Below are 23,539 nucleotides of genomic sequence, written 5' to 3'. Positions count from 1 at the left end.
ATGAAGTTAGGGCACCCTATGCTCTAATCGCTAATATGCCCCCCTTTACTGAAATAACCTCAATACCTCCCATGTAAATCAAACTTGTGCGTCTCTTTCTGATGGCAGATGCACGTACCTTGACGTCAGCTGTGACAGGAGCTTCCTGTATGTCCCGTGATGACGTTTTAGGATTTTTTTGGGACACTTCTGTCAGCATCTGGCCGTGCTGGCAGTTGTAAATTACTTCGATTTTTATCTAGCACCCTGGAGCACTGTTTACGGTTAAGGGCCCAAGAGTGATGTGATTTGATCTGCAGACCACAGCTGTCCAGACAGGCAACACCAGCCCAACCAGCCACATATGAGTCTATAGAGACATACTGAATATTTACTGTGTGTGTGTGTGTGTGTGTGTGTGTGTGTGTGCGTGACCCAGGTTTGCAGCTGCTGTCCACTCAGAGCCAGTCGCAGGACGTCTCTTGTCTCCCTGCCCTAAAGATCTCGGACATCGAGCCCATCATCCCGGCCACACCTGTACAGATGGGCCGTGCAGGTAGGAGCAAAATAAACACCCAAGACAGGAGCCCTAGAAGTAAACAGTAGGGTGAAAATGTGCATGATTTACTCTTGCCTGATTTACATGAAAGAGTAATTTAAGAATGACACCTCCAATTTCCACATCTTAGTTTAGTGAAGTCAGTCTGCCTGGGAATGTGCTCGGGACTGTAACTGTAAGATTGGAGGGTCCCAGAAAAAAACTTTGCTATTGGCTGAAACTGGTAGAATTGCGTGGTGATTGGTTAATCTGAGCGTCAGTCATTGGTCGCGCTCCCATTTCAGGCGGGCTGCCGGTGCAGTATTGCGAGCAGCCGACCAATGGCGTGGTGTACTTCAGGGCCCTGTGCAGCCTCAACACCCTCCCCGAGGACCTCAAAATATACGTGCCGCTGTTCTGTAACGTCATCACCAAGTGAGTGCGCTGACCTGTCGGGGGGTGGGGGGAAATTCCCGGGGTGGTGCATTTACGTTAAAAACGATCCGCTTGGTTTGTGAGGTGCCTGGTTCGTGACGATACGGAACAGCACAGGTTTTTGCTCCTAGGCTGGGCTGTGGAGATCTAGATTACCGGCAGCAGGCCCAGTTCATGGAGCTAAAGACCGGGGGCATGTCCGTGTACCCGCACGTCGTCTCAGACATCGAAGACCTGGATGCCTATGAGCAGGTGAGCCGCACTTGCCCCCTGCATCCACAAGGGGGCGTCGTTCAGTCCCTCACAGGCTATGCTGGTGTGATGTGACCGTGTTTATTATGCTCGTGACGCAATGCTTGGTGCCCGCAGGGAATTCTGCTGTCATCTTCATGCCTGGACAGGAACCTGCCAGACATGTTTCAGCTGTGGATGCGAATATTTGACAGGTCACCTTAAACCTCTGCATCCATCTGATTACATAAATAGATTCATTTAAATATTGATAATGATGTCACTTGTATTTAATTTTATTTTTCATTATTGCCATTTTTTTTTTTACACTTAATATTTCTACTATTAATAATAATAAACACTATTATTTGTATTACATTTTTTTGGGGGGGTGTCTTATCCAGCCACCAGAATCCCTTCCTGTGCTTAACCATTGCCACGCCTTTACATTCTGTCCCTTAATCCCCTCGCAGCCCCCACTTCGACGACGTGGAGCGTCTCCGCGTGCTGGTGATGTCAGCCGCCCAGGAGTTGTCCAATGGGATCGCTTACTCGGGTCACATGTACGCCATGGTGCGGGCGGCCCGCACCCTGAGCCCCGTGGGAGACCTGCAGGAGACCTTCGGTGGGATGGACCAGGTGTGACTCCGCCCCACTCCAGCAAATAAATACATAGTCTGCAGTTTGATTGGCGCGCATACGCACCAATCGAGCGTCAGCGTTACACCACATGAGCCGTGTCATGTATGTATCCAGGCTAAGGGCCACTTGTGTGTTCAGGTCGCATTTATGAAGCGGATCGCCGAGCAGCCGGACCTCACCGACGTCCTCCGGAAGCTTCCGCGACTCAAGAGGCACCTCATCGGCACAGAGAGCATGAGGCAGGCGACCGGACCAACGCCGAGGTGCCGTTACCGGCCAGCAGCTACCAGGCTGACTGTGTGTCCATACCCCCCCCCCCCCCCCCAGGTGCTCCCTGAATGCTACCCCCCAGGCCATGCCCGCGGCGTCGGAGCAGCTGGAGAAGTTTCTGGGTGGCGTCGGGACCCGGAGGAAGGACCGCAAGCCCGTGCGGCCCAACGTCATCGAGGTAGCAGCCCGTCGGCGTTTGAATTGGCGCGGTAATTGCAGTAGCCGACCCAGCCGGTGACCTTTGACCCCGATCTTAACAGAGGACGCTGGACCCCTGTACAGATGCCGGATCGGACGTCAGCCGTAAGCTTGTTTCTGTGAGTGCCGTGGCAAAAAGCACCTCCTGCTGGCGAATCAGCCAGCATGTGTACCCGTGCTTGCGTGTACCCGTGCTTGCGTGTACCCGCATCTACCTCTGCTTAAAGCTGAATTTCTGCATCCCCCCCCCTCCCAGGAGCTAAACTTCAAACCCTTCCAGATGAAGACTTTCTTCCGGCTTCCCTTCCCGGTGAACTATGTGACCGAATGCATCCGCACCGTGCCTTTCACGCACCGGGACTACGCCAGGTGAGTGCCCCCCCCCCCCACCCCGGCTCGCCTGCCTCTCCTCGTCCAGCTCCGCCCCTCTGACCCTCTCCTCTCCCCCCGTTCTCCCCAGCCTCTGCGTTCTAGCCCGCCTGATGACCGCCAAGTACCTGCACGGCGAGATCCGGGAGAAGGGCGGGGCTTACGGCGGTGGCGCGCGGATGGATCACGGAGGACTGTTCGCCTTCTACTCATACAGGTGTACTGGGGATCAGGGAGATGTCTGATCGGCGGTGATTAGTATGGTCTGATCGGCGGTGATTAGTATGGTCTGATCGGCGGTGATTAGTATGGTCTGATCGGCGGTGATTAGTATGGTCTGATTGGCGGTGATTAGTATGGTCTGATTGGCGGTGATTAGTATGGTCTGCTGTGATTGATTAGTATGGCCTGTCTCTTCACGGATGAACACCATCTGTCTCGCAGGGACCCGAGGTCGGTTCAGACCCTGTCCGTGTTCCGGGGAGGCGTGGATTGGGCCAAAGCGGGTCATTTCACCCAGCAGGACATCGACGAGGCCAAGCTCTCTGTCTTCTCCAGCGTGGACGCCCCGGTTGCACCCTCAGATAAAGGTCCGCTGTTGGCCGTGCCTCCCGCGTGCGTCTCTTCATGCCGTTTGCCCTCCCCCGTCTTAAACTGCTGCCCCCCCACAGGCATGACCCGCTTCCTGAGTGGTGTCTCTGATGAGCTGAAGCAGGCACACAGAGAGCGGCTGTTTGCCGTCTCCCGCAAGGACCTGACCGACGTGACTAGCAGGTAATACCCCCCCCCCCACCGGAAGTGTGTGTGATTACACGGTAGATCAGGGGTGGGCAATCTAATCCGCAGAGGGACGGTGTGTATGCAGGTTTTCGCTGCAACTCCCTAATTAGGTCACTAATTAGAGGACTGATTGGCTGAAGAGTCCTCACACCTGGGTTTGAACAGCTGACCTACAGGTTATCCCAAAAACCTGCGTACACACCGGCCCTTTGTGGATACGATGGCCCACCCCTGCTGTAGATGCACAAACATCGTCCTTGTTAAAGCTGTAGAGCTCTGGGGGGGTCATTAGATAACGTCTAGGGCCAAGAGTTATACTGAACTGATGCACTGTGGCCTTGAACAGACATTAACTGGAATGGCTAAATGAAACTGACCAATCAGGATGGCGAACAGAACTATGTGACAGGGATGGAGGGGAGGAAGCAAGAACAGGATGGTTAGCCCTTGTAAACAGGATAGTACCGGGTTTGAGGATGGGAGGGGGAGCAGGAGAGAAAGAACTCCTTAGATTTATAGGGAATAGGTCATTTGAGCATGTGTCCTAGTCACATGACTTCACCCCCAGCCCAGCCACACTGCCCATGCTGGTGCTTATCTCCATGTCTTTAGGTACCTCAGCCAAGGCCAGGGAACACGCAGCATAGCCATCCTGGGCCCAGAGAACGAGACCCTCAAGAAGGACCCTTCTTGGGTGGCTAAGTGAGTGCCGGCAGCAGGGCCCCCGCGGAGCGTGACGTTTCCGCGGCGATTCCGTGTCGTCAGAGAATCGGGATCCTAGGCCTGCCTGTAATGCCACTAACAATGCAAGAGTAACCCCACTAATGGTGACACGGATCCCTCGACCAAACTGCATTCCTGGATGGTACATACACAAATTAATACGCACAAAGAATCCATGCCATTTCAACAATAAACCCACCGTTTTCTGTGTGTTGTCACGTGTTTATTTACGTAAAATAGAGTGATACCAGGATTGGGCATTTACTGGATTTTAAGCTTCGTGATTTACAATGAAAGCACTTACCTACAGTAGCCATGAAGCGCAGAACACATTAAGAAAACGTAGAAACATTATTATTTTTGCATTTTCTTACTGTGCTGTTTCGTACTTCGGGGCCACCATATTTACTGCAGCATATCTCAACGAGACGTTCACACAGCACACTTTAATAGTGCCATAAATACAACTTACAGCAGGAGAACTGCACAATACTGACTGATGCCACACAACTAATACGAGGACGGGGACGGGGACACACAGGAAGTGGGGCGAAATGCGGCAGGCTCAGCCCCTAGGGGCAAGACCGATGGCGAAGCTCGCTTTAAACCGCTCGCCTAGTGGCCCGTGGCGTTCCTATGGTAGCCTTCTAGACGGAGGAGCTGGGCGACGAGAAGTGGCAGTACCCCAGCTGACCACCAGGGGGCCTCAGAGGGTAGCAGCGTCTGTCTCCCTGGGCCGGTTCCGCACCACGTGCTCCAGCTGGCCCGAGTCGGACACGTCGTAGCTGGTCTTGTATTTGGCCAGGATCTTCATTAGGGGGCGGAGTTTCAGCCACCACTGCTCCTTCGGGATCCGGTGTCTGGGGGGCAGAATTTCACTCACTTTAGGGGATCCCTTACATTTCTACGGATGTGTAATGAATGAGCGTGTTCGGTGCGCTGGAAGCATACACGAAGTCCGTCTGGTCCTTCAGCTGCACCACGGGCTGGAAGACCAGGGCTCTCCGCCGCATCCCCAGCAGGCAGGCGGAGTCCTCTGTGTTGGTGAACACCCGGCCTGTAGGGGGCGGAAAAGAGCAGCACCATTAGCCAGTAACCACGGGGTGCAGATTGGGTAGTGACCTGTGGGTTAACGGGCACAGTGGTGTGCGGCATGGCTCAACAGATGGATTTAGGGAACACAAGGCGGAACAGGATGGTTAATCACGGACAGCGAGGAACAGATGACCCCGAAATGTATAATCTTTGGGTGTGGGGTAAATTTGGGAAGTTCTGAGTAATTGCTGTTAGAGCGGAGTGTTACTGTAGCCCATGCAGGAATCACAGTGTAACTTCATACGCCGAACTATTCATCATTATCACCCCAGCTATACCCCTGAGTGCGTGCGAGATTGCCAGCGGCGAATGAGAAGCAGATTTACCTTCATCTAAACTCATCCATAGGGACGGAATAAGGAAGAGAAACAAGAAGACAAATTTAAACCACAGCGCCGTGCCCAGGCGTCTGTCTCAGAGAGGGAAATATCGCTCTCTACAGCGGGGACGTAACAACAAGCCTGCACAATGCAGACAAGCTCACGCTCGCGTCGCAGTGCCAGAAGATGCCGGAATGTAAACATTCGAAAGGGAATCTTTAGGAAGCGAAGCACACCAGCATGTTTCTCAGCCACCATTAGCCTAGCCGAGTAGCGACTCCACTCTCCATACCTTGCCTGTAGCCCTCCTTGAGTTTCTTAGAGATCCACTGCATAGCCTTGGCTGATATTTTTGTCCCGAAGTTTCTGTCGAACGGAGATGGCGCGCCTCCCTTTAAATTTAAAGACGGGCGTCAGTTTGCATGCCGTGACCTTTGACCCCGAGCGTGACCTTTGACCCCGAGCATGCTTCACCTGCTGCATGTGGCCCAGGACGTTCTTCCTGCAGTCGAAGATGCCTCGGCCCTCTTCGGTGTACAGCTGGTAGATGAAGTCCGTCGTGTAGTTGACGTTCGAGTTCTCGTTCCTGGATGGGGAACACAGGCTGGAGGTCAGACACACACACACACACACACCACCCCCCCCCGCCAGGGAAGGGCAGCTGCCCCACACCCAGACAGCAGGACCAGCGTGGGGAAAGCATGCCTACCTCAGCACCAACCCTCTCTGGATACTGGTCTTCATCTTCTCCCTCAGATGCTCCACATTAGCCTGAAATAGGTGTTTGGAAACAGACTAGTCACAAATTATTATCTGGCAAACTAAGCATATAAAAATAAGTCATTTTAATACAGACTTTACTGCACTAAATAAGGTTCTGTGGGGTTATACTGCGTTTTCTCATCAAACACGGAATATGTGACAGGGAATGCAGGTGTCTGAAAGATCAGTAATTTTTTTAAATCCCTGATTCAACACTTCACCAGCAGGGGGTGCTCATGTTCACTGACTTCGTAGGACAGGCAAGATCTTATTATGTTATTAGTTCAAACACCTATAATACTTTGGTCTCTTTCCAAAAATGCAGAACAAGACCGAAATGTAGCCAGTGTGTTTTAGTGCCTGTTGTCCACACAGCGTCGATTGTTACTTAGATCTTGTCTTCGTCTGCTTGGTGATGAACATAGCTAATGAAACAGGCTAAGCAGAAGGCATGAAATTCCACATTGACCGAACGGGTTGCCTGGATACGGGTCCATGCTAATCACAGCTTATCCTCTGGTGCCCTGTCTGTCCTTACAATTAATGCTCACGGCTTCAAATAGGTCACTCTCATTTTGGCATCTTGGAATTTGGTGATCAGTGTTGACACACCACAGTGCACAACAGCAAAGTGTGTCCTCTGCATTTAATCCATATGTGACGTCATGACATGGCAGGGGGCAGCTAATTCAGCGCCCAGGGAGCAGTGCTTGGGGGCGGGACCTTGCTGGTACGGGGATTCGAACCTGCAATCTTTCAATTACAAGAGCGCCTCCCTAACCATTAAGCCACCACTGCCCACCAAAAAAATTACCCCAACAAGAAGCACTTACTCCAGTTGAGGAAAACAAGTCAGCCTTGTTAGGATTCTCCTGCTAGGATCTGACTCTCCAAGTCCTAAAGGGCACCAACCACACACTCAAACCCCCTCAGTCAGCTCCTCCTTTACTTGATAATATGCCTTAACTGACAGGTGAACTGATTAATCAAAACCTCAGGTAGGTGGGATTAGCAAGGTCCAGCCAATTACTGGCTGGTTAGCCCAAATGTAACCAACCGCAAATTAAATCATATGGTGACTGAAGCACAGTATGGTGACAGACAATCCGACTTACTGCAAGTTCTGAGGCCACATATCACGACGGATTAGAGGTTTTTTGGCTAAAAGGCTAGTTTTGGCTGCAATCCCGATACAGTACGGAGACGGCACCGTTCGGATTTGGGCCGACCGACCTGCAGGTCCCGGATGTCGAAGGGCTCCTCGAAGACGTAGGCGGCGTCGGCGCCGGCCGCCAGCCCCCCCACAGTGGCCAGGTATCCGCAGTAGCCCCCCATGGTCTCGATGATGAAGACGCGCCGCTTGGTCCCGCTGGCCGACTGCTTGATGCGGTCGCATGTCTGCGCACACGGGCACACGGATGAAGGCCGGGACCGCGGGGAGGGGGGCAGTGACACGTGCAAGCGGGCGTGCGGCATGCACTGGCAGACCGTGCGGCAACGTGCTCTGTGGCATCTCCGAGATCCGCGGGATCTCTGACAACAACTAAGTTACCTTATGAAGAAGACAGAGGGTTTTATGAAGCTAATCCATCTTTTAACTGCTTATGCAGTTCAGGGTTATATGCGGGGGGGGGGGGGGGGGGGGTTGGAGTCTATCCCAGGCAGCGTAGGACATGAAGCAAGAGGCCAGTCTACCTCAGCATCAAGACAAATGTACTTCTACATACTGCTAAGATGCAAGTAGGAGATTATGCACCTTCCACAGATAAAACATCAGCCATAAGCAATTTTACATTCAAACAGCAACTCGAAAGTCACCAGGAGTGGAATCAAACCTCCAAACTTCAGCTTACAGTTAGAAGGCTGTAGATGAAAAGGTAAAATCCAGATCAGCTTTTAAAATATTTTTTTTTTCCCCCCAACTCATATCACTTGCAGATTCCGGCTATTTAAAAACTGCAGATGAAAACATAGGTATGCATTGTCGTTGCACGTGTCGAGCACTAGGGGGCGCCCTTACCTCCACGATGGCATTGAGGGCCGTGTCGGCGCCGATGCTGAGATCGGTGCCGGGCACATTGTTACTAATGGTGGCGGGCAGCATACAGAGCGGCACACACAGCTCCTCGAAGGTGGCGCGAGCCTCGTACAGCTGGAGCACGCTCTCAAAGGCCTGCGGCGATGGTACGCACTCGTTAGCAACGCGCTAGCAGGCCGGCGCGGCCCGGAGGTGGGCGAGGCCAGCGGGCGCCGCTCTTCCGCGTGATATGGACCTTGGGCTCCCCCGAGTGTCGCTAAGGGAGTGGGGCATGGCTAGATGCTTTTCTTTTTGGGGGTGGGAGGGCGGTGTCTATGCTACGGTGCGAGGAAGCCGCGTGGTGGCCAGGCTAGGATCAGGGCAAGGTCTCTGTTGCCCAGCAACAATGAGGCTGTGATGAAAAAAAGCTTGGTTCAGAGAGCTAACCAATCATATTGTAGAGGAGGTGGACCCAAGCAACTAGAGGAGGCGGGAACAACCAATCAGATGTCTTAGTTCCGCCTTCTGTGGTTGCTTGGACCCACCTCCTCTACAATGTGATTGGTTATGTCTCTGAACCAATCATTTTTCATTCTGCCCTCAGATTTGTGTGAGTACAACTGCCACGAGCCTGTGATGAGGGCTCTCAGTAAGGGCTGCTGGGTACCATAAATACCCTAAAAATGGCCCATTTTACATGTGCATTTTTAACCTTTTTAATAATATAGTTTATTATATAGGGCACCTGCTGAGAATCTTGCTTTAATAAAGCGATGGAAAACTTAATGGCTTAAATGACCACATTTACATGCATCACTACATTCACCACCATTAACAAGACTGTCAGGTCAGTGAATGTCGCTGCGCAGAGAGAAACTTCCTCTGACCGTAGACCTGGGCCAAGGTGGCGGGACGTGCAAATGGCCGTGCAGCCGGACGCACGGCTGGGGACTCGGCATGCTTCCATCGCCACTTACCTGCACGCTGCCTGCGAGCTCGGCGTCACCCTTCCCAGCCGCAACAGACAGGGGGCGCCAGAGAGAATGTGGCACCCCCCATCTCACAGCCAGAAGCACCAGTGTTGATTTTTGAACTTTCTGACCTACGTATGTGGACTTGCTGTCAGACATAACATGTCGAGCACAGACTCACCGATCCGCTATATTGGGTCAATCGGCTGTTTTTTTTTTTGACGCGTTAAATATGCAGCGCTGTCTCTTTAAATGCAATTGGTACTGGTGCTACTTTCCGATTGGCTGGCTGTGATGCTGGCGATTGACAGCCGGAGTGCAGGGCAGCGATATACACGCTTCCCCTAGCGGCCACACTTACGTCAGTAATGGCATTCAGAGCAGTGTCTGCGCCAATGCTGAGGTCAGAACCCGGTATATTGTTGGAGACGGTGGCCGGCACCATGACCATGGGGACACAAAAAGCCTCGTGGTCCTTGCGGGCGGCTAGAAAGTCCATCAGTCCCAGGTAGGCCTGCAGGAGGTGGGAGGGAGAGGGGGGCGGAGCCACGCCTTTAGTTACAGTGACTGCGATACAGCACTTGGACAGCAGGGGGAGCCAGGTTCTACCACATCGGAAGCAGCGGGGCACGGACAGGCACCAGCACACACTCACGGGAGGGTCACATGACACAGGCGGGAAGTCCGAACGGGGGACTGCCCACGAGCACCGACACACAAGGAAGGCATTTGCACCAATGGGATGACCTGAGAAGCAGATGTGGGTCAGAACCGTGAGATGTTCTAATGTAACCCAGAGGGGCTCGACGTTCCCAGGGCCGAGTCTCAAAAACGTTTCAAAAACAGGAAGTGATACAAATACCCCATTTTCCAGAATTACCCCTATAACAATGTGCATCACATTTCCTGTCTTATGGTGTTTATTCCAGTGTTTCCCAATCCGGTCCTCAGGGACCCACATCCGGTCCACGTTTTTGGGCCCTCCGAGCTTCCGGCAAGAGCAAAAACATGGACTGTCTGCGGGTTCCCGAGGACCGGATTGGGAAATCAGAATTCAAAACATAAACCGATGTCTCTGCCGCTAGGATAATTTCAGTGTCACTTTTACATGATTTAATCTTTTTATTACGTACAATAAATAGTGACTATTTTCCATGGATGTCATGCGATGCAGCACAAAAAACAGCGTATGGGTGATGTACTCTAGAGGACTGACATGCAGGTGCACGCGTACTAAGGGGGAAAGCAGTGGAACAGCACTGATCACGTTACTGCTAAAGTATCTCACCAATCAAACATGTGAAGTTAATCTTTGTGGCATTTCGTTAGATACGATCATCGTGAACACACGTTAAGCTACAGTCTGGCCCACCTACCTCAAAGCCTCCGATGACCAGCAGCGCGTTGATGTTGTGCAGAGTCATCTGCTCCGCGATTTTATCCAGGTATTTGCCAGGAAGGGTCCTGAAGACGAGACCAGTTAGCTTTCACACAGGATCAGAAACGAACGATGCTGGAAACTGAAGATGGAAAGATCTCCTAAGAAATGTCACCATTGAACGGAATACAGCTCTCAGAGCTCACTGAGAGTAAACACACTCTCTGTTTGGGATTACCATGGCAAAAATGTCAGAATCCTCCTTTATAAAGACTAAGAAATCTTACCGTTTTGTCCCTAAAAGGGAGCCCCCTTGGCCAGTCCACCCTCCAACATCACCCCATTTGATCTCCTTTATCTGTAAAAATGTACACAGATGCAGTTACCTGCTGCAGCCCACAGGTGGGGTAGTGATTAAGGAGCCACATTTTTGTTTTAATTGAACTGACATTGGAAGTAAAAGGAACTGGTTTAGTCTGTTACTACAGAGCTATGAATCTGCAGTTGGCTTCTAAAAGTTATGACATGGTACAGGACAATGAACGATCAAATCACTCTGATTCAGCTTCTGCGCAGTTTGGTTGAAGGTGTCATGTAATGTCCTCACAGACAGAGCAGTGGTTTAAAACTGCACTAGACTTTGGTTTCGCGGCTGGTCATCTTTCATGGGCCAGGAACTACAATGACACACGAATATAAGGTCTGGCGATTAGGGATCTAGCATTAATTTCACAGAGAAAAATATGGAGCATTAATAAAAACACTAGCAGCTACTAGATGGTGATGTACTCTAGATTTTTCTGAGCACACCAGTTTAATAAAAGATGTGATAGTTTTACACAACTAGAATAATGTAACACTCCGCATTTCCCCTGGACATGCTAGCACACATCATAGAACTCCGCCTACACTGGTACAGTTTGGTGTCTTGGACAGAAAGCCCCGATTGGTTGCTGGCTGGCCTTTATCTCCCATTCACCAATACGCTGGCTGTGCGATGCTCCCGCCCCCTAGGGGCCCGTCGGACCAATGGAATGAACTTCCTGTAAGTTGAATGCAGCTTTCCCGGACGTCAGTCATTAGTGTCCATCCCAGCTTTACGCACTCTCACAGTACCAGAGGCACGTTAATATGGGGGGTGGGCAGCCGTGGCCAGGAGAAAAGTTCTCAACTGGGAGGCCCACTGATGAAATTTGATAAGCAGGGGGTCTAGATTACGGTCATGCTCCGGATTAAATTACCCGCCATATTGGTTCAAAACACAGGATTTTATTTTCCAATTACGAATGGTCGCATAAAAAATGGAACAGGTCTAGGTTGAAATTTTTATTAAACATGGTTAGTTGAAGCCTGTTCTAGCAGAGGCCCCTGGGCTTCAGCCTGGGTGACCCCGTGCACTAAAGTACTCCCGGACAGTACAGTGTCACTCAGCCCCAGTCAGCAGTGATTAGATATGAAGGGATAGATTTGAATACAGTGACCGTACCTGTCCCTTGGCGAAGCCCTCGAAGCCGTCGTTGACCGCGAACATCTTGTGCCCCTCGGAGATGCCCACCCTGACGGCGGACCGCACGGCAGCGTTCATGCCCGCGGCGGGGGCGCCCACGTTCAGCACGGCCACGTTAAAGGAGCTCTGCAAGAGGAATTCGCCAGACAGATGAACTGCCGTTCAGGGTCAATCGGTAGGTTATAGGTTTGCGACCCAAAAGGAGAATGTAGCCTAATCACGTGGCCAGTACCGGTAATAATACGATATGATACAGAAACGGTAATAAGCACTGGGCTGAGAAGCTGGAGCCATCGACGGGAGCGGGGCATCGTAGGGGTAGGATACAACACTGACTTTAGCAACAGTGCAATCATGGTTTACGTAACTCCAGGTCAGTGCTTCAGTACAGACGATCCGTGTGCTGTGTGAGGTGCAATCATCCTGGACTTGATTAACGTTGACACTTGCAAGTAAGCCAATCATGCGCATGGTCTCAGGAAATATTTACTGCTACGTCAACGTCGGAAAAGTTAACCGCTGATTCCTCAGGAAATAGCATTTGTTAGGCAGGGCGAGTATCGTCCAGGATGATAAACCCCCAGCGCACAGAGCCGCGATCTGCAAGCGCTGACCCGGCCGTACTACCGAGGAACTGTCAGTTGCACTTTCTGCAATAAAGAGCATTTACTGTGAAATTCTGGAAAGCCAGCAAAGCTGCGACATCTGATTTCCAATAGCAAGACTGAAACGTCTGTATCCTTTCATCAAGAGACTACGGTGTTTGGCTTTTCATGCGCCAAACCTGATGCTTCTTTAAATAAACACTTCCTAATTTACAAATGAATTCCACCACTTTTGCGGTCAAACGGAGTAAAGCACTGAACTCATACGATCGCATTTGCCAAATGGAGAACCTGCCACAATTTAGGACATATCTGAGCTACGCGGGGGGGGGAAGTGGGTCAGGCTACAGCAGGAGTACGTGAGAAGCAGCCCGTTGCCTGAGCCACACGGTGAGGAAGGTAATCCAGACTCTGTAATGCGAGGGGGGGGTCACCAGCTCGCCGATTTACCATCTGAGCCATGCGGACACTGTAACAGCAAGAATTATGCTAAGGATGTTGGCCAGGTCACTGTCCGAGCCATGATACAAAACAGCTTATGTGAAATGATATACTGCTAACGCAAGAACGTCAGCTGAGCCCTTTGGATGCTAGGATAACTAATATCACATCATGCCGATTAAGAATGTCTGGCAAGAGCTAAGCAACACTGAGGGAGAGCTACCGAGGACAAGGTACTGCTGAAGTGAGTGCATCGCTGCTGCGGCACGCAGCCACGCGTTTGTCACTATGACTATCAAAAGATATTATAACTGTCTATTTTTGCTGAGAAGCACTTATCACACGTGTGAATTCCGCCCAACGACGCGCATCTCATGCAGACAGTGTTAGCATGGGCTCCAAAATGAAAATCGCTACTTTCTGCAGCGGCGACACATGCCACGCATCCGGCGTGTCCCGGGCCGTAGACATTCAGAGGCTAAGCCAGCTGAGGAGTGTGGGCTCTGGCACACTGCGTCATATTGGGGACTGGGGCAGCGCTTCAACCGACTCGCTTAGCTCTGGAAATACCCGGTTCTCAGGCCGCAGGTTAGAGAGCAGCTGGAGAGATACGACATGATGGACCACAAACTCCCACCATCGACCGGGAGACGCGCCGACGCATTTCGGCAGGGGCCTACCGTCGGAAGCTCTGACTCCGCCTTTCGATGCGCGAGGAGTTTGTACGTGTTCAGGTTATTTTCGAAGCTCCTGTAATGACAGGAAGGACACAAATGGATTCATAAATCAGGGATCATCCAATTACTTCAATAGCGTCCAACGGATGAAAGCCTCTCATCTAAAGATGAATCATAAAAGATTCTCAAAAGATCCATTAAAACTTCATTATAGGCCATTAGCATGATTGTAAGTATGTGGGCTAATGGAAATGATTATGTATGTATATATATTTATAACCAAATGAATTATTACAAATAGCTTCACCTCGGCAACAAGAAGGTACATTTTTTGCAGCCAGAAAGCTACTTGATCAGCTTTACGGTTTTCCGGGGAACCTTCCGGAAAGCCATACCTGCCACGCAGCTTCACGGCTTCTTCAAACTTCTTCTCATCCATGGCTTTCTGCACCTCTTGTGTCTGTTGGAAGAAAGCGACGCATTTAGCATCTTCGATTCGACGTCAGCAGTCGGCATCCATTCGATCTCGAATCGACGGGTCCACCTCCCAATGAGGCCGTCACCTTCGAGCTGCATGGTAAGGTCACTAGGCTAACTTCATTAGCACATAGAGGACGCATCGGTATTTTTTTCCTGGGACTGCATCCGACGCTGAAAGACAATGCAGACGTCCTGCCTCTCCGCAAACTGGCAACTACTCTTTGACTGGTTTTAATTTAATTCGGTGTCGATTTACTCCTTGATCTTAAGCCAGAGAATCCTGGCGACCACTGTTCTGCATCGCCCGTAACGGTTCATCCAGGAGAGGGCGACAAAGAGCCTGCAGCCTATCGCGGGAAGCACTTGGCACATGGCAGGGAACACCCTGGGGGGGGGATCCCAGTACCTGTAAGCATCCACTACAAATAGCTTAAGGTCCATTATTTTACTCGTTTGCGCGGCATGGCAAACACCCTCTCGACACAGTAAGCTCTGCTCCAAAGTGTCATTCCAGCACGCTGCTCTGGCATACTCATGCACCCATCCAAACAGCGGCACGTCGCTAAGCAACGCAGCCGCTCTTAATCCCTTGCTGACACTGATCCACAGTAATTATGTTGGCTACCAGCAATCACGTGACACTGGGCTGCTCTTTCCATAGCAGTCCTAGGCCCTGAGTCAGCAGCCAGCCCCTCCCGGCGTGTAACGGGCCGTTGAGGACACCCCCCCCCCCGGACACCTACCATCTGCACGCACTCCATCAGTGGCAGGCGCACGGCCTGGTTCCCGCAGAGCGACACCACGCAGGCCGGGGTGTTGGCCGTCGTCCCCAACAGAGCATGGACGGCCTCCACGCCCATCCGGCTAGCCTGGGGGGGGGACAGATGGGACGGGTTTCAGCTCGAGTCACGCCGCCAGCAACCACGACTGACCCTGCCTCAAACCCAGGCTTCGGCAATCGCTCCATCGTGGCTGTTGCCATGACTCCCTGGCAAACTCTGCCAGGAAGGGGAAGGAGGATGAAGGCAGTTCTATTTCGAAGCACCCTATATATCTACAATATCTACATAAAGCAGCGGATCTGAGACTGTGGTACACATACCACCAGTGGGACTTGGAGCGCCCCCTGGTGGTATGTGAGAAGGCCGCAGTAATTTGTTCCTGTGATTCAGGCATCCGCGGTGCCTGTGCTGCCTTGGCTTGATCTGAAGTGGTGCTGAAGGGAGGCAGCGATCACCTTCTAACGTCAAAGGCGGCAGGTCAACAAGAACCAACAAGAACCAACAAGAACCAACAAGAACCGGCTCCGCGGAAGACGAATCGACGGGCAGTGGAAACTGGCCACGTTTGGCGACTTACCAGGATGCGGTCGAACGCCGAGGGCGTCCCGCCCCTCTGGACGTGTCCCAGAATGGTGACTCGTGTGTCGAACCCCAGGCATTTCACCACGAGCTGAGGGAGAAGCGAGGCGTAGCTCTGTAACGCTGTTGAAACGTCTCCCCGCGTAAATCCCTCAGAGATTTCCCCTCGTTTCATTAACGAAAAGCTAATTTAATTTCAAACTAGCCCAGTATGTCATGCAAAGTATGTAAAATCCATTTTAAAAGGTTAATGTCTGTTTATAGCCAAATAACACGATGTAAAACTGCGTTATTGCATGTAATAATGTTACTCTGCTTTTACACAATCAACATATTATGATGTATTTGTATCAACTTAACTGCACAATGTCCAATAAAAGAGGTTTCAGGAAGTATAACCAGAGAGAGAAGAGACATGCATTTAGAGGACAACATCCAGGAAGGTGAAGCACACAGGAAAGCGCATGCAAAGCAGTCACGTGAGAGCAGGTCGGCCAATCAGGATGAGGAAAGGCAGGGAGGGGGCGGGACACAGTACTGGAACAGCCAATAGCCGAACTCCTGCAGGACCACAATGAGATCATCCAAGGTGCTGAAGTAGGCAGCCTTTCCTGGTCCTTCACTGGAGCTCCACGTTAGTGCTGCTGTCCACTGCAAACCATTTCTGACATAATGGTGCTACAGGGCTTTCAGACTAGACTCCGATAAACTCATCAGAGCAGGAAACCTGCCAGCAAGCTAACAGGGGGGTTTCGTTTCGGCCATTTTCCTTCTCGGGAGTGGAATGGGCGAACGAGAACATATTAGAGCACACTGCTGAAATGTATCGACGGTACCGGACAGGAGGGCCGGCGTGTCTATGGAGTGACAGAGAGATGCGGGGCTGCACACAGAGAAGTGGACAGAGGTCAGAGGTTAGAGGTCAGGGGTCGTTGCAGGAGTGCCACTGCTTTTCCACCTCGTACTTACATTCTTAATATGGTCAGTGGTAATGGGCTTGTTGTACGAATCAATGGCCCCCTCCGCTACAATAATGATATTCAGCCTTTTCTTTCCCGCGCGGTTCTACAGAGGGCGGGAGATGAGACACAAGTGACCACTTTGCATGGGCTTCCAAAAGCGGGGGCCGTTCGCGGGGGCCCTCATCTGCCTGCCTGCCTGCCTCGCCCTGCGGCCGGATGCCCTCGCTTCCTGCTTCACCTTCCTGCGCTCCCTGATACTCACGTCCTTGACTTCGTTAGAGGTTATGGCTTTGCCGTGCCTGTCAATCGCCCCCTCGGCCACCAGAATAATGTTCAGCCTGGATCCCCTCGAGCGGCACTGCACAGGGGGAGACACTGCGGGCATAAGCACCGGCGTCCCCCGGCAGGACCGGCTAGTGCGGGACCCGATGTGGCGGCGCAGCGCTGATCCCAGATCAGCCCAGGACGCTAAGGAGAGGCTATGTCTGCCTCTGATCTACATGTGCTACTGCAGATCATTAACAAACAGAACCTGCACTTTATAACCCATCTGTGTAACGTTATACCTGTATAACTAGCTGTACTGTAATGGAAAAATAGACACATCAGAACAGACTCTGTTGAAAAAAGGAGTACAGACAGGTCAGCAAACCAAATTCATTCAAATACTGTACATTAAATAGAAGTAATCTATTCCAAATCATGTGCTAATATAAATGCATCTTGTGTGAAACATCATGCATCATGTCTGCTATAATAGCATATATTTAATTCGGTTTCTGCAGTACTGGTAATTCCTTTTAGACTATCACAATCTTAATAGAAGCTTCACAGACTAATATGTGTGTGGGCGGAGCTTGAGATCTGGGTGCTCCGCCTCCCCGATTTAGAACGTTGTGTGGGCGGAGCTTGAGATCTGGGTGCTCCGCCTCCCTGATTTAGAATGCTGTGTGGGTGGAGCTCGGAGATTAAAGGTCATTCCCCCCGCACCTCAGAAAGTTTATGGCACATCTGCTCCTCCCAGTGGTCCTCAGGGGGCATCTCGGGGATGAAGACCCAGTCAGCCCCGCAGGCCAGGGCGCTCACCAGGGCCAGGTAGCTGCAGGGGGCACAGGAGGCACAGAGACTCACAGAAAGTCACTGAGGAAACAAGAGAGATTCACAGCGGAAACAGAGACTCACAGAGGAAACACAGGGACTCACAGAAAGTCACAGAGGAAACAGAGAGATTCACAGCGGAAACAGAGACTCACAGAGGTAACACAGGGACTCACAGAAAGTCACAGAGGAAACAGAGAGATTCACAGCGGGAACAGACTCACAGAGGAAACAGGGATTCACAGAAAGTCACAGACGAAATAGAGAGATAAACAGCGGAAACAGAGACTCACAGAAAGTCACAGGGGAAGCAGAGATACTCACAGCAGAAACAGAGAAACACAGAGTCTTGTATAGAAACTCAGAGACTCAAAGACATTCAGAGATCCACAGAGACTGACACAGAGACTCGCACAGAGATTCAGACTAACACAGAGACTCAGACCTTCAAAGCTATACACATGTCACACAGACCAAACAGGCCTCCATACCCGCAATGCCGTCCCATCACCTCCAGCACAAACGTCCTCTGGTGGCTGCGGAGACGTGAGAGAAACAGAGCGTCACCAAGGCACCGGAACCACAGCTCGGGCAACGGGCGCGGGCAGCCGTGGAGGTCACCTCTGGGCTGTGGTCATGATGGCATCCACCACCTCAATGATCCTGTGCAGGGCCGAGTCCGTTCCGATGGTCATGTCAGTGCCGCAGAAGTCGTTGTCGATGGAGCCCACCATGCCGACGATGTGCAGGGCCGAGTACTTCTGCACCGCGTCCGCGTCGATCAGGCCTGCGGGGGGGGGGCCAGGCCGCAGTGTGAGCGCGACCCGCCCATTCCGGAACGCGGGGTATCACTATGGTTACGCAACCACAAACCGGACCTCTAGCCGAACCCCCTTATTGATCACTAATGTGAATTGTTGTTGATATCGAATTTCTGTCCCGGCAAGATGCAAATCCCAGGCGATCGAGAGTCTACAAAAATGGATCAGAACCAGGGGATAGTGGGTAAAAATATCATTCTGGGAGAACAGATCCAATACCGGGAGATAAAAACATAAGTGATATATTGTAATTTATGGGGATATCATTACTATGTTGGGTGCTACTTGAGGCTTATCAGATGCTCTAATCCAACTACTACCTGACATTTTATCCATCTGTGTAGCCTGGCTACCCGCCGGCCCGACGGTGACTTGGAGTAATTTCCCACAATGCCCCAGGGCCATACCCTGCTGCAGCAGCTCCTCCAGAAGGCCGCTCCACTCCTCCCTGAAGAGGTTTGCGCCCGTGAGGCTCCCGTCGCCGCCGATGACGCACAGGTTGGTGATGCCGTGCTGCACCAGGTTGTGGGCGGCCTTCAGGCGGCCCTCGTGCGTGCGGAACTCCTTACAGCGGGCGCTGCCGATTACCGTACCGCCCTGCAGGAAGCGGAGTCATGTCGGGGGGGGGGGGTAAGCACACACAGGAGCTCACTCGTCTCAGTATACAGGCGAGCATTAACACGTGCAGGCATGCATGTTTACTGACTGCAGATGGTACATATTTGAGACTCCAGCGGGCGTCCAGAGGGGCCCAGAACAGCCCCACCCCCTGAGCAGTTGCCTGGTAACGGACACTGCACGAATCACATTCCCTTGTCACTTCCTGTCCCGCCCCCTCCAGCTTCCCTACACCAATCACCAGCCCACGACGCCCACTCACCACTTGCAGCATGCTGGAGACGCTCTCCCATGTGGCCTCCCTGATGTTATCTCCCCCGTCCACCATGCCCTGATAGCCCTGTAGGGGGAGCACAGACACCCGATACTCACTCGCGGTGACACCGAACACGCCTCCTCTCTTATCGCTTTTCATGCGCGCTAACAATGCCTATCCGAGTGCACCTGGGCCAAGCGTTAGACGAGACTTCGGAGGCTCAGTGGAAATCAAGGCGTGACGGCAAACAGCGACAACCAGGCCACACCTACGAGGAGCTGAGCTCACTTCCTCAATGCCACCTTTACAGCATGAAGTACCAGCTGCTGCCATGTCTGGGCCTCTAGAAGGAGCGAGTCTCGCTGAAAGTTGCATCTGCCAGACAATAAATGTCCAGTCCGGGGTGGAAAATAATAATTATTACCTCGTGCTCTTTGTGTCACCATAGCTACCACGCTATAAATAGCCTACTGCCCCAGGACAGTAAAATAAGATCCTCTCGACTTGTGAATAACGTCTAAAGAAACATCAGTGTTAATTAAGTGACTGATTATAGAGCTGCTTTGGTCTAAGACACCTCCTCCGGGTATATATATAACACGGGCTATACCCCGACGTCCCAGCAGGGGTCAGCAGACCTCCGCAGGCTCACAGCCTCCATGAGAGCAGCTCAGTCCGTCTCGCTCACCAACCTGGTGCGCCGGCTGTCAGGCTCCTGGTCTTACCTCGTGGATGAAATACACTTTGGCTCCCACGTAGATTCCCATGCGGACGACAGCGCGGACGGCTGCGTTCATACCTGCACGGGATACAGGAGAGGAGAGCGATGAGTTCACACCCCAGGTGCCTTTGTGGATGCCAATCAGCTGTGAGAAGTTAACATCACAGATTCACGGTAAACTCTGCCTCACACAGTAAGCCTTCCTGCCTCAGCCACATGCTAAGTCACCGTGTATAATATATACTGCATATATATTTGTGAGTATATACAGTACTGAGGAAAAATCTTAGTCAGCCTAAGAAATAAAGCTATGATCAGAGTTGAGTAATTCAGGTCCAGACTGGGATTTTGTTTCAATCAGCCAGTTGAGTACTCTGTGACTGTGACTCTTTATGCTCAACTGGTTGGTTGAAACAAAATCCCGGTCTGGACTTTTAGTCTCTGGACCTGAAATGCCCAACTCCAGCTATGATATCTGTTAAATGATGTTTATTAAATTATGCCAGCCGTTTCATAGTCTCCTAAAGTCACACCAGTATTTGCAGTAATCATCCCATACTCCCATAAACGCAACCACAAACACTCCTTATTTGGCTAATCAATACCACTTTTTAAACTAATAAGATTGATTGATTGATTGATTGATTGATTGAGCTGGTGGTGAATACATTAACAAATCTATGGAACGCCTGAGGTGTCCCTGAAGAAAGGTTAGGGAACTGAAGCGGTGTTCATGTGTTCTATACAACTATCGTGTTATTCTTAATTTGCATATGTTCTAATGTTTAACTGTCTGAACAAATATACACTTACTACCCAGATAAATAGCTGTAAACATTTCCTTTGACTGTGTGTGTGGGTATATATACACATATATACACATACTTCTATGTGTGCGAATAAATAGATCAAAAGACTACAATGGCTCCAACTACAGCCCCACAATTCTCTGGGTTTTCAGAAGCCGTGGGAGGTATCAGGCAATAGCCATGGACGCCTTTTCCTGTGCTGGACGCTTTCTTAAGGCCCCCAGCGGCTCGCTGCTGAAGGTGGAGACTGACGAGAGGCCAGGCCCCCAAACCGCTCTATTGAAATGCCACTTTGAGTTTGCTGCTATGCTAACGCTGTTACTAGGAGACCAAATGTAATTAGCAAACAGGCCCTACAGCATGTACACAAGCAGGCGGCAGGACAAACAGGGATGGTCAAGCGTGATTCACTGCAATGACCTTAAGATGCTCCTTAAATGTCAAAAAGGGCCCTTTACGTCCCATATATGACAGGCATTCTGGTGAAGGTCAAGCCAACATAAAATGACAGGCAGAGCACAGAAATAGATGACTTTGGAGCATGACACGTTCAGCGTGACAGTTTTATCCCCCTGCTTCTGTTCATCCGACAGGCTCTAACGGCACGGCCATCTTAATTAACAGCGATGACAAGGGCACCTGAGCAAGTCCTGTGACCCAGCGCAGGAGAGGATTGTAAACGCATAAATCCTCAAGTAGCCAGGCCTCAGAACATGCATCACCGGAAGTGAGGAAAAAAATCCCATGAATCATCAATTCCAAACCAGTGACCTTGAGACACTATTAAGTTCCTTATTGCCCAAACGCATGCTTCCAATTTGGTCTACAAAACTGTCCTACTCTAATGAATAATCCTTTTGTATGAAACAGTCTAGGTCTGTTCAGTCATTAATCTTCCAGGTACCGGTCACCTGTCCTCACACACACACACACACACACACACACACACACACACACACACACACACACACACACACACACAGCATCACGTACTGCTGGGGGAATATGGGATTCCACGCCACGCTCCTGTCAATAACAATTCCTGTCACAGCAGCATGGGGGAGGGGCTACCTACAAGGTGACCTTATCTATCAGATCCACCTGACATCTCTGCATTAATAGAACAGCATTTCGGGAGGACCGAACAGGTGCGATGCCCGACTTCGCGAACATTCCCGAGGCTGATGAAACGCCATCGCAGCCCCACTGACTCAAAGCGACACGCAGCTGAGTCACGCCGACAGAAAGGCGAACGTGGCGAAATGACTGGCGCGTTTTCGGTATGATCTCAGGTTGGGAGGGTGTGGGCGGCCGGGATGCTCGTGTTTCCACCAGAGCGGCCGCTGCGACTTGCAGCTCCTCACGTACGCACATCCATCCATCTCTCGGTCAGTCCTCCCCTCCATCCAACCTTCACCACACCGCCGGCGTCCCCATTTATACACAACAAAACAGAACCAGTGTTTTCGCCCTGCAAAAGCGCACCGATCCCTAATCCCTCTTATTATTTTATAGCGACAATCCTACTAATGCAGGCTGCTTGTCAAACCACGTAAACGCCGGACTTCCTGTTTCGCTCAGAAATAAATGCAACGCTACACCGTATCACTTCTCCCGCTATACAAAACATGGACCATACATTACAAAGATCCTTATATATATATGGGGGAAAAAAAACATTAGCAGATCACGTTTATCATGTTAATACAGGCGGCTTTAAGGAGGATGCGGCGCTGACAACTGGATGTGACCGTAATCGTGAGGAAGCTCCGCAATGCAGCTTTCGATTTTTGTTTTTTTTTAACTAAACATGACAGGCGTGTGTAAGAGTAAAACGTGCATATGACATTTTAAAGCACGACGACGTGCCGTTTACTTCATGTCATGATGCAACCCTGCGGCTGTAACATTAAGTGCTGCGCAGTATTTTAAACTGTTTTCGCTCTACTGGGTTGTTACGTATAACTGGTGTAAATAAATATCACGCCGCCTGTAAATAGTGCATTTCACTACATAATAAATTGATGACTGCGTCTTTCCTGGCCCGTGTCGCGTTAAGTCTCCAGCACGGTTACGGCGATGAAGCGAAATCGGCCGTCTTCCCACGAAGCGGCATTGCATGCTGCGGAGTGACAGCGTAGCCTCGCTGGACCCTTTACCTTGAGCATCCCCCCCGCTCGTCAGCACGGCGATGGCTTTGCCGGCGCCCGAGAGGTTCTCGAAAAATTTCTTGTCTGGCTGCGCCATGTTTTCCGTCTTCACCCTCCAAGTGGAAATATATCAAGTGCTGAAATGCGCTCTATATAAATTTTAAAAGTGCCGGTTATCGTGGGACCGAAGAGCAATTCCTATAGGAATGTCCGCCCCCTCTCTTATCTGCCCTTGCTGTGCTCCGCACGACACCGCTGCACTTTTCACCACGAGAAGCCTCACCAGCACTGGGAAACACGCCGACAGTGACTCACCGATGGCACC

The 23,539-nt window shown here is 51.2% G+C and overlaps 2 protein-coding genes across 6 annotated transcripts in view; one reads left to right on the top strand and one right to left on the bottom strand.

Annotated features, from left to right (window-relative positions):
- pitrm1 (pitrilysin metallopeptidase 1) overlaps nucleotides 1-4,375 on the top strand; it is an 8,875-nt gene extending 4,500 nt beyond the window's left edge. The window contains exons 15-27 of the mRNA XM_023804769.2: nucleotides 419-535; nucleotides 823-952; nucleotides 1,084-1,204; nucleotides 1,322-1,398; nucleotides 1,657-1,822; nucleotides 1,964-2,064; nucleotides 2,153-2,273; nucleotides 2,356-2,412; nucleotides 2,550-2,662; nucleotides 2,754-2,879; nucleotides 3,107-3,252; nucleotides 3,334-3,436; nucleotides 4,055-4,375. Coding sequence (XP_023660537.2) covers nucleotides 419-535; nucleotides 823-952; nucleotides 1,084-1,204; nucleotides 1,322-1,398; nucleotides 1,657-1,822; nucleotides 1,964-2,064; nucleotides 2,153-2,273; nucleotides 2,356-2,412; nucleotides 2,550-2,662; nucleotides 2,754-2,879; nucleotides 3,107-3,252; nucleotides 3,334-3,436; nucleotides 4,055-4,148 — 1,472 coding nt within the window. The 3' untranslated portion in view covers nucleotides 4,149-4,375. The remainder of the gene's footprint in view (nucleotides 1-418; nucleotides 536-822; nucleotides 953-1,083; nucleotides 1,205-1,321; nucleotides 1,399-1,656; nucleotides 1,823-1,963; nucleotides 2,065-2,152; nucleotides 2,274-2,355; nucleotides 2,413-2,549; nucleotides 2,663-2,753; nucleotides 2,880-3,106; nucleotides 3,253-3,333; nucleotides 3,437-4,054) is intronic.
- LOC111840201 (ATP-dependent 6-phosphofructokinase, platelet type) lies at nucleotides 4,367-23,539 on the bottom strand. 5 transcript variants are annotated; one of them, XM_072710864.1, is made up of 23 exons: nucleotides 23,224-23,538; nucleotides 20,260-20,333; nucleotides 19,541-19,618; nucleotides 19,068-19,257; nucleotides 18,461-18,626; nucleotides 18,331-18,375; nucleotides 17,732-17,840; nucleotides 16,749-16,844; nucleotides 15,778-15,870; nucleotides 15,162-15,287; nucleotides 14,334-14,398; nucleotides 13,942-14,011; nucleotides 12,195-12,341; nucleotides 10,996-11,066; nucleotides 10,707-10,794; nucleotides 9,692-9,844; nucleotides 8,363-8,515; nucleotides 7,576-7,740; nucleotides 6,290-6,351; nucleotides 6,055-6,166; nucleotides 5,873-5,972; nucleotides 5,117-5,222; nucleotides 4,367-5,025 (listed from the first exon to the last, which is right to left on the bottom strand). In XM_072710864.1, the coding sequence occupies exons 1-23, from the start codon at nucleotides 23,309-23,311 to the stop codon at nucleotides 4,872-4,874; spliced, it is 2,511 nt and encodes an 836-aa protein (XP_072566965.1). In that variant the 5' UTR covers nucleotides 23,312-23,538; the 3' UTR covers nucleotides 4,367-4,871. The 5 variants fall into 5 exon arrangements, with proteins under 5 accessions (XP_072566965.1, XP_023660546.1, XP_023660545.1 ...); XM_023804778.2 differs by lacking the exons at nucleotides 9,692-9,844; nucleotides 16,749-16,844 and adding an exon at nucleotides 17,004-17,099 and having other exon boundaries at nucleotides 23,224-23,539; XM_023804777.2 differs by lacking the exons at nucleotides 8,363-8,515; nucleotides 16,749-16,844 and adding an exon at nucleotides 17,004-17,099.

The sequence above is a fragment of the Paramormyrops kingsleyae genome, chromosome 4 (genome assembly GCF_048594095.1).
Source record: "Paramormyrops kingsleyae isolate MSU_618 chromosome 4, PKINGS_0.4, whole genome shotgun sequence".
In the NCBI taxonomy this organism is placed as follows: domain Eukaryota; kingdom Metazoa; phylum Chordata; class Actinopteri; order Osteoglossiformes; family Mormyridae; genus Paramormyrops; species Paramormyrops kingsleyae.
This window is presented reverse-complemented; position numbering and strand designations above follow the sequence as displayed.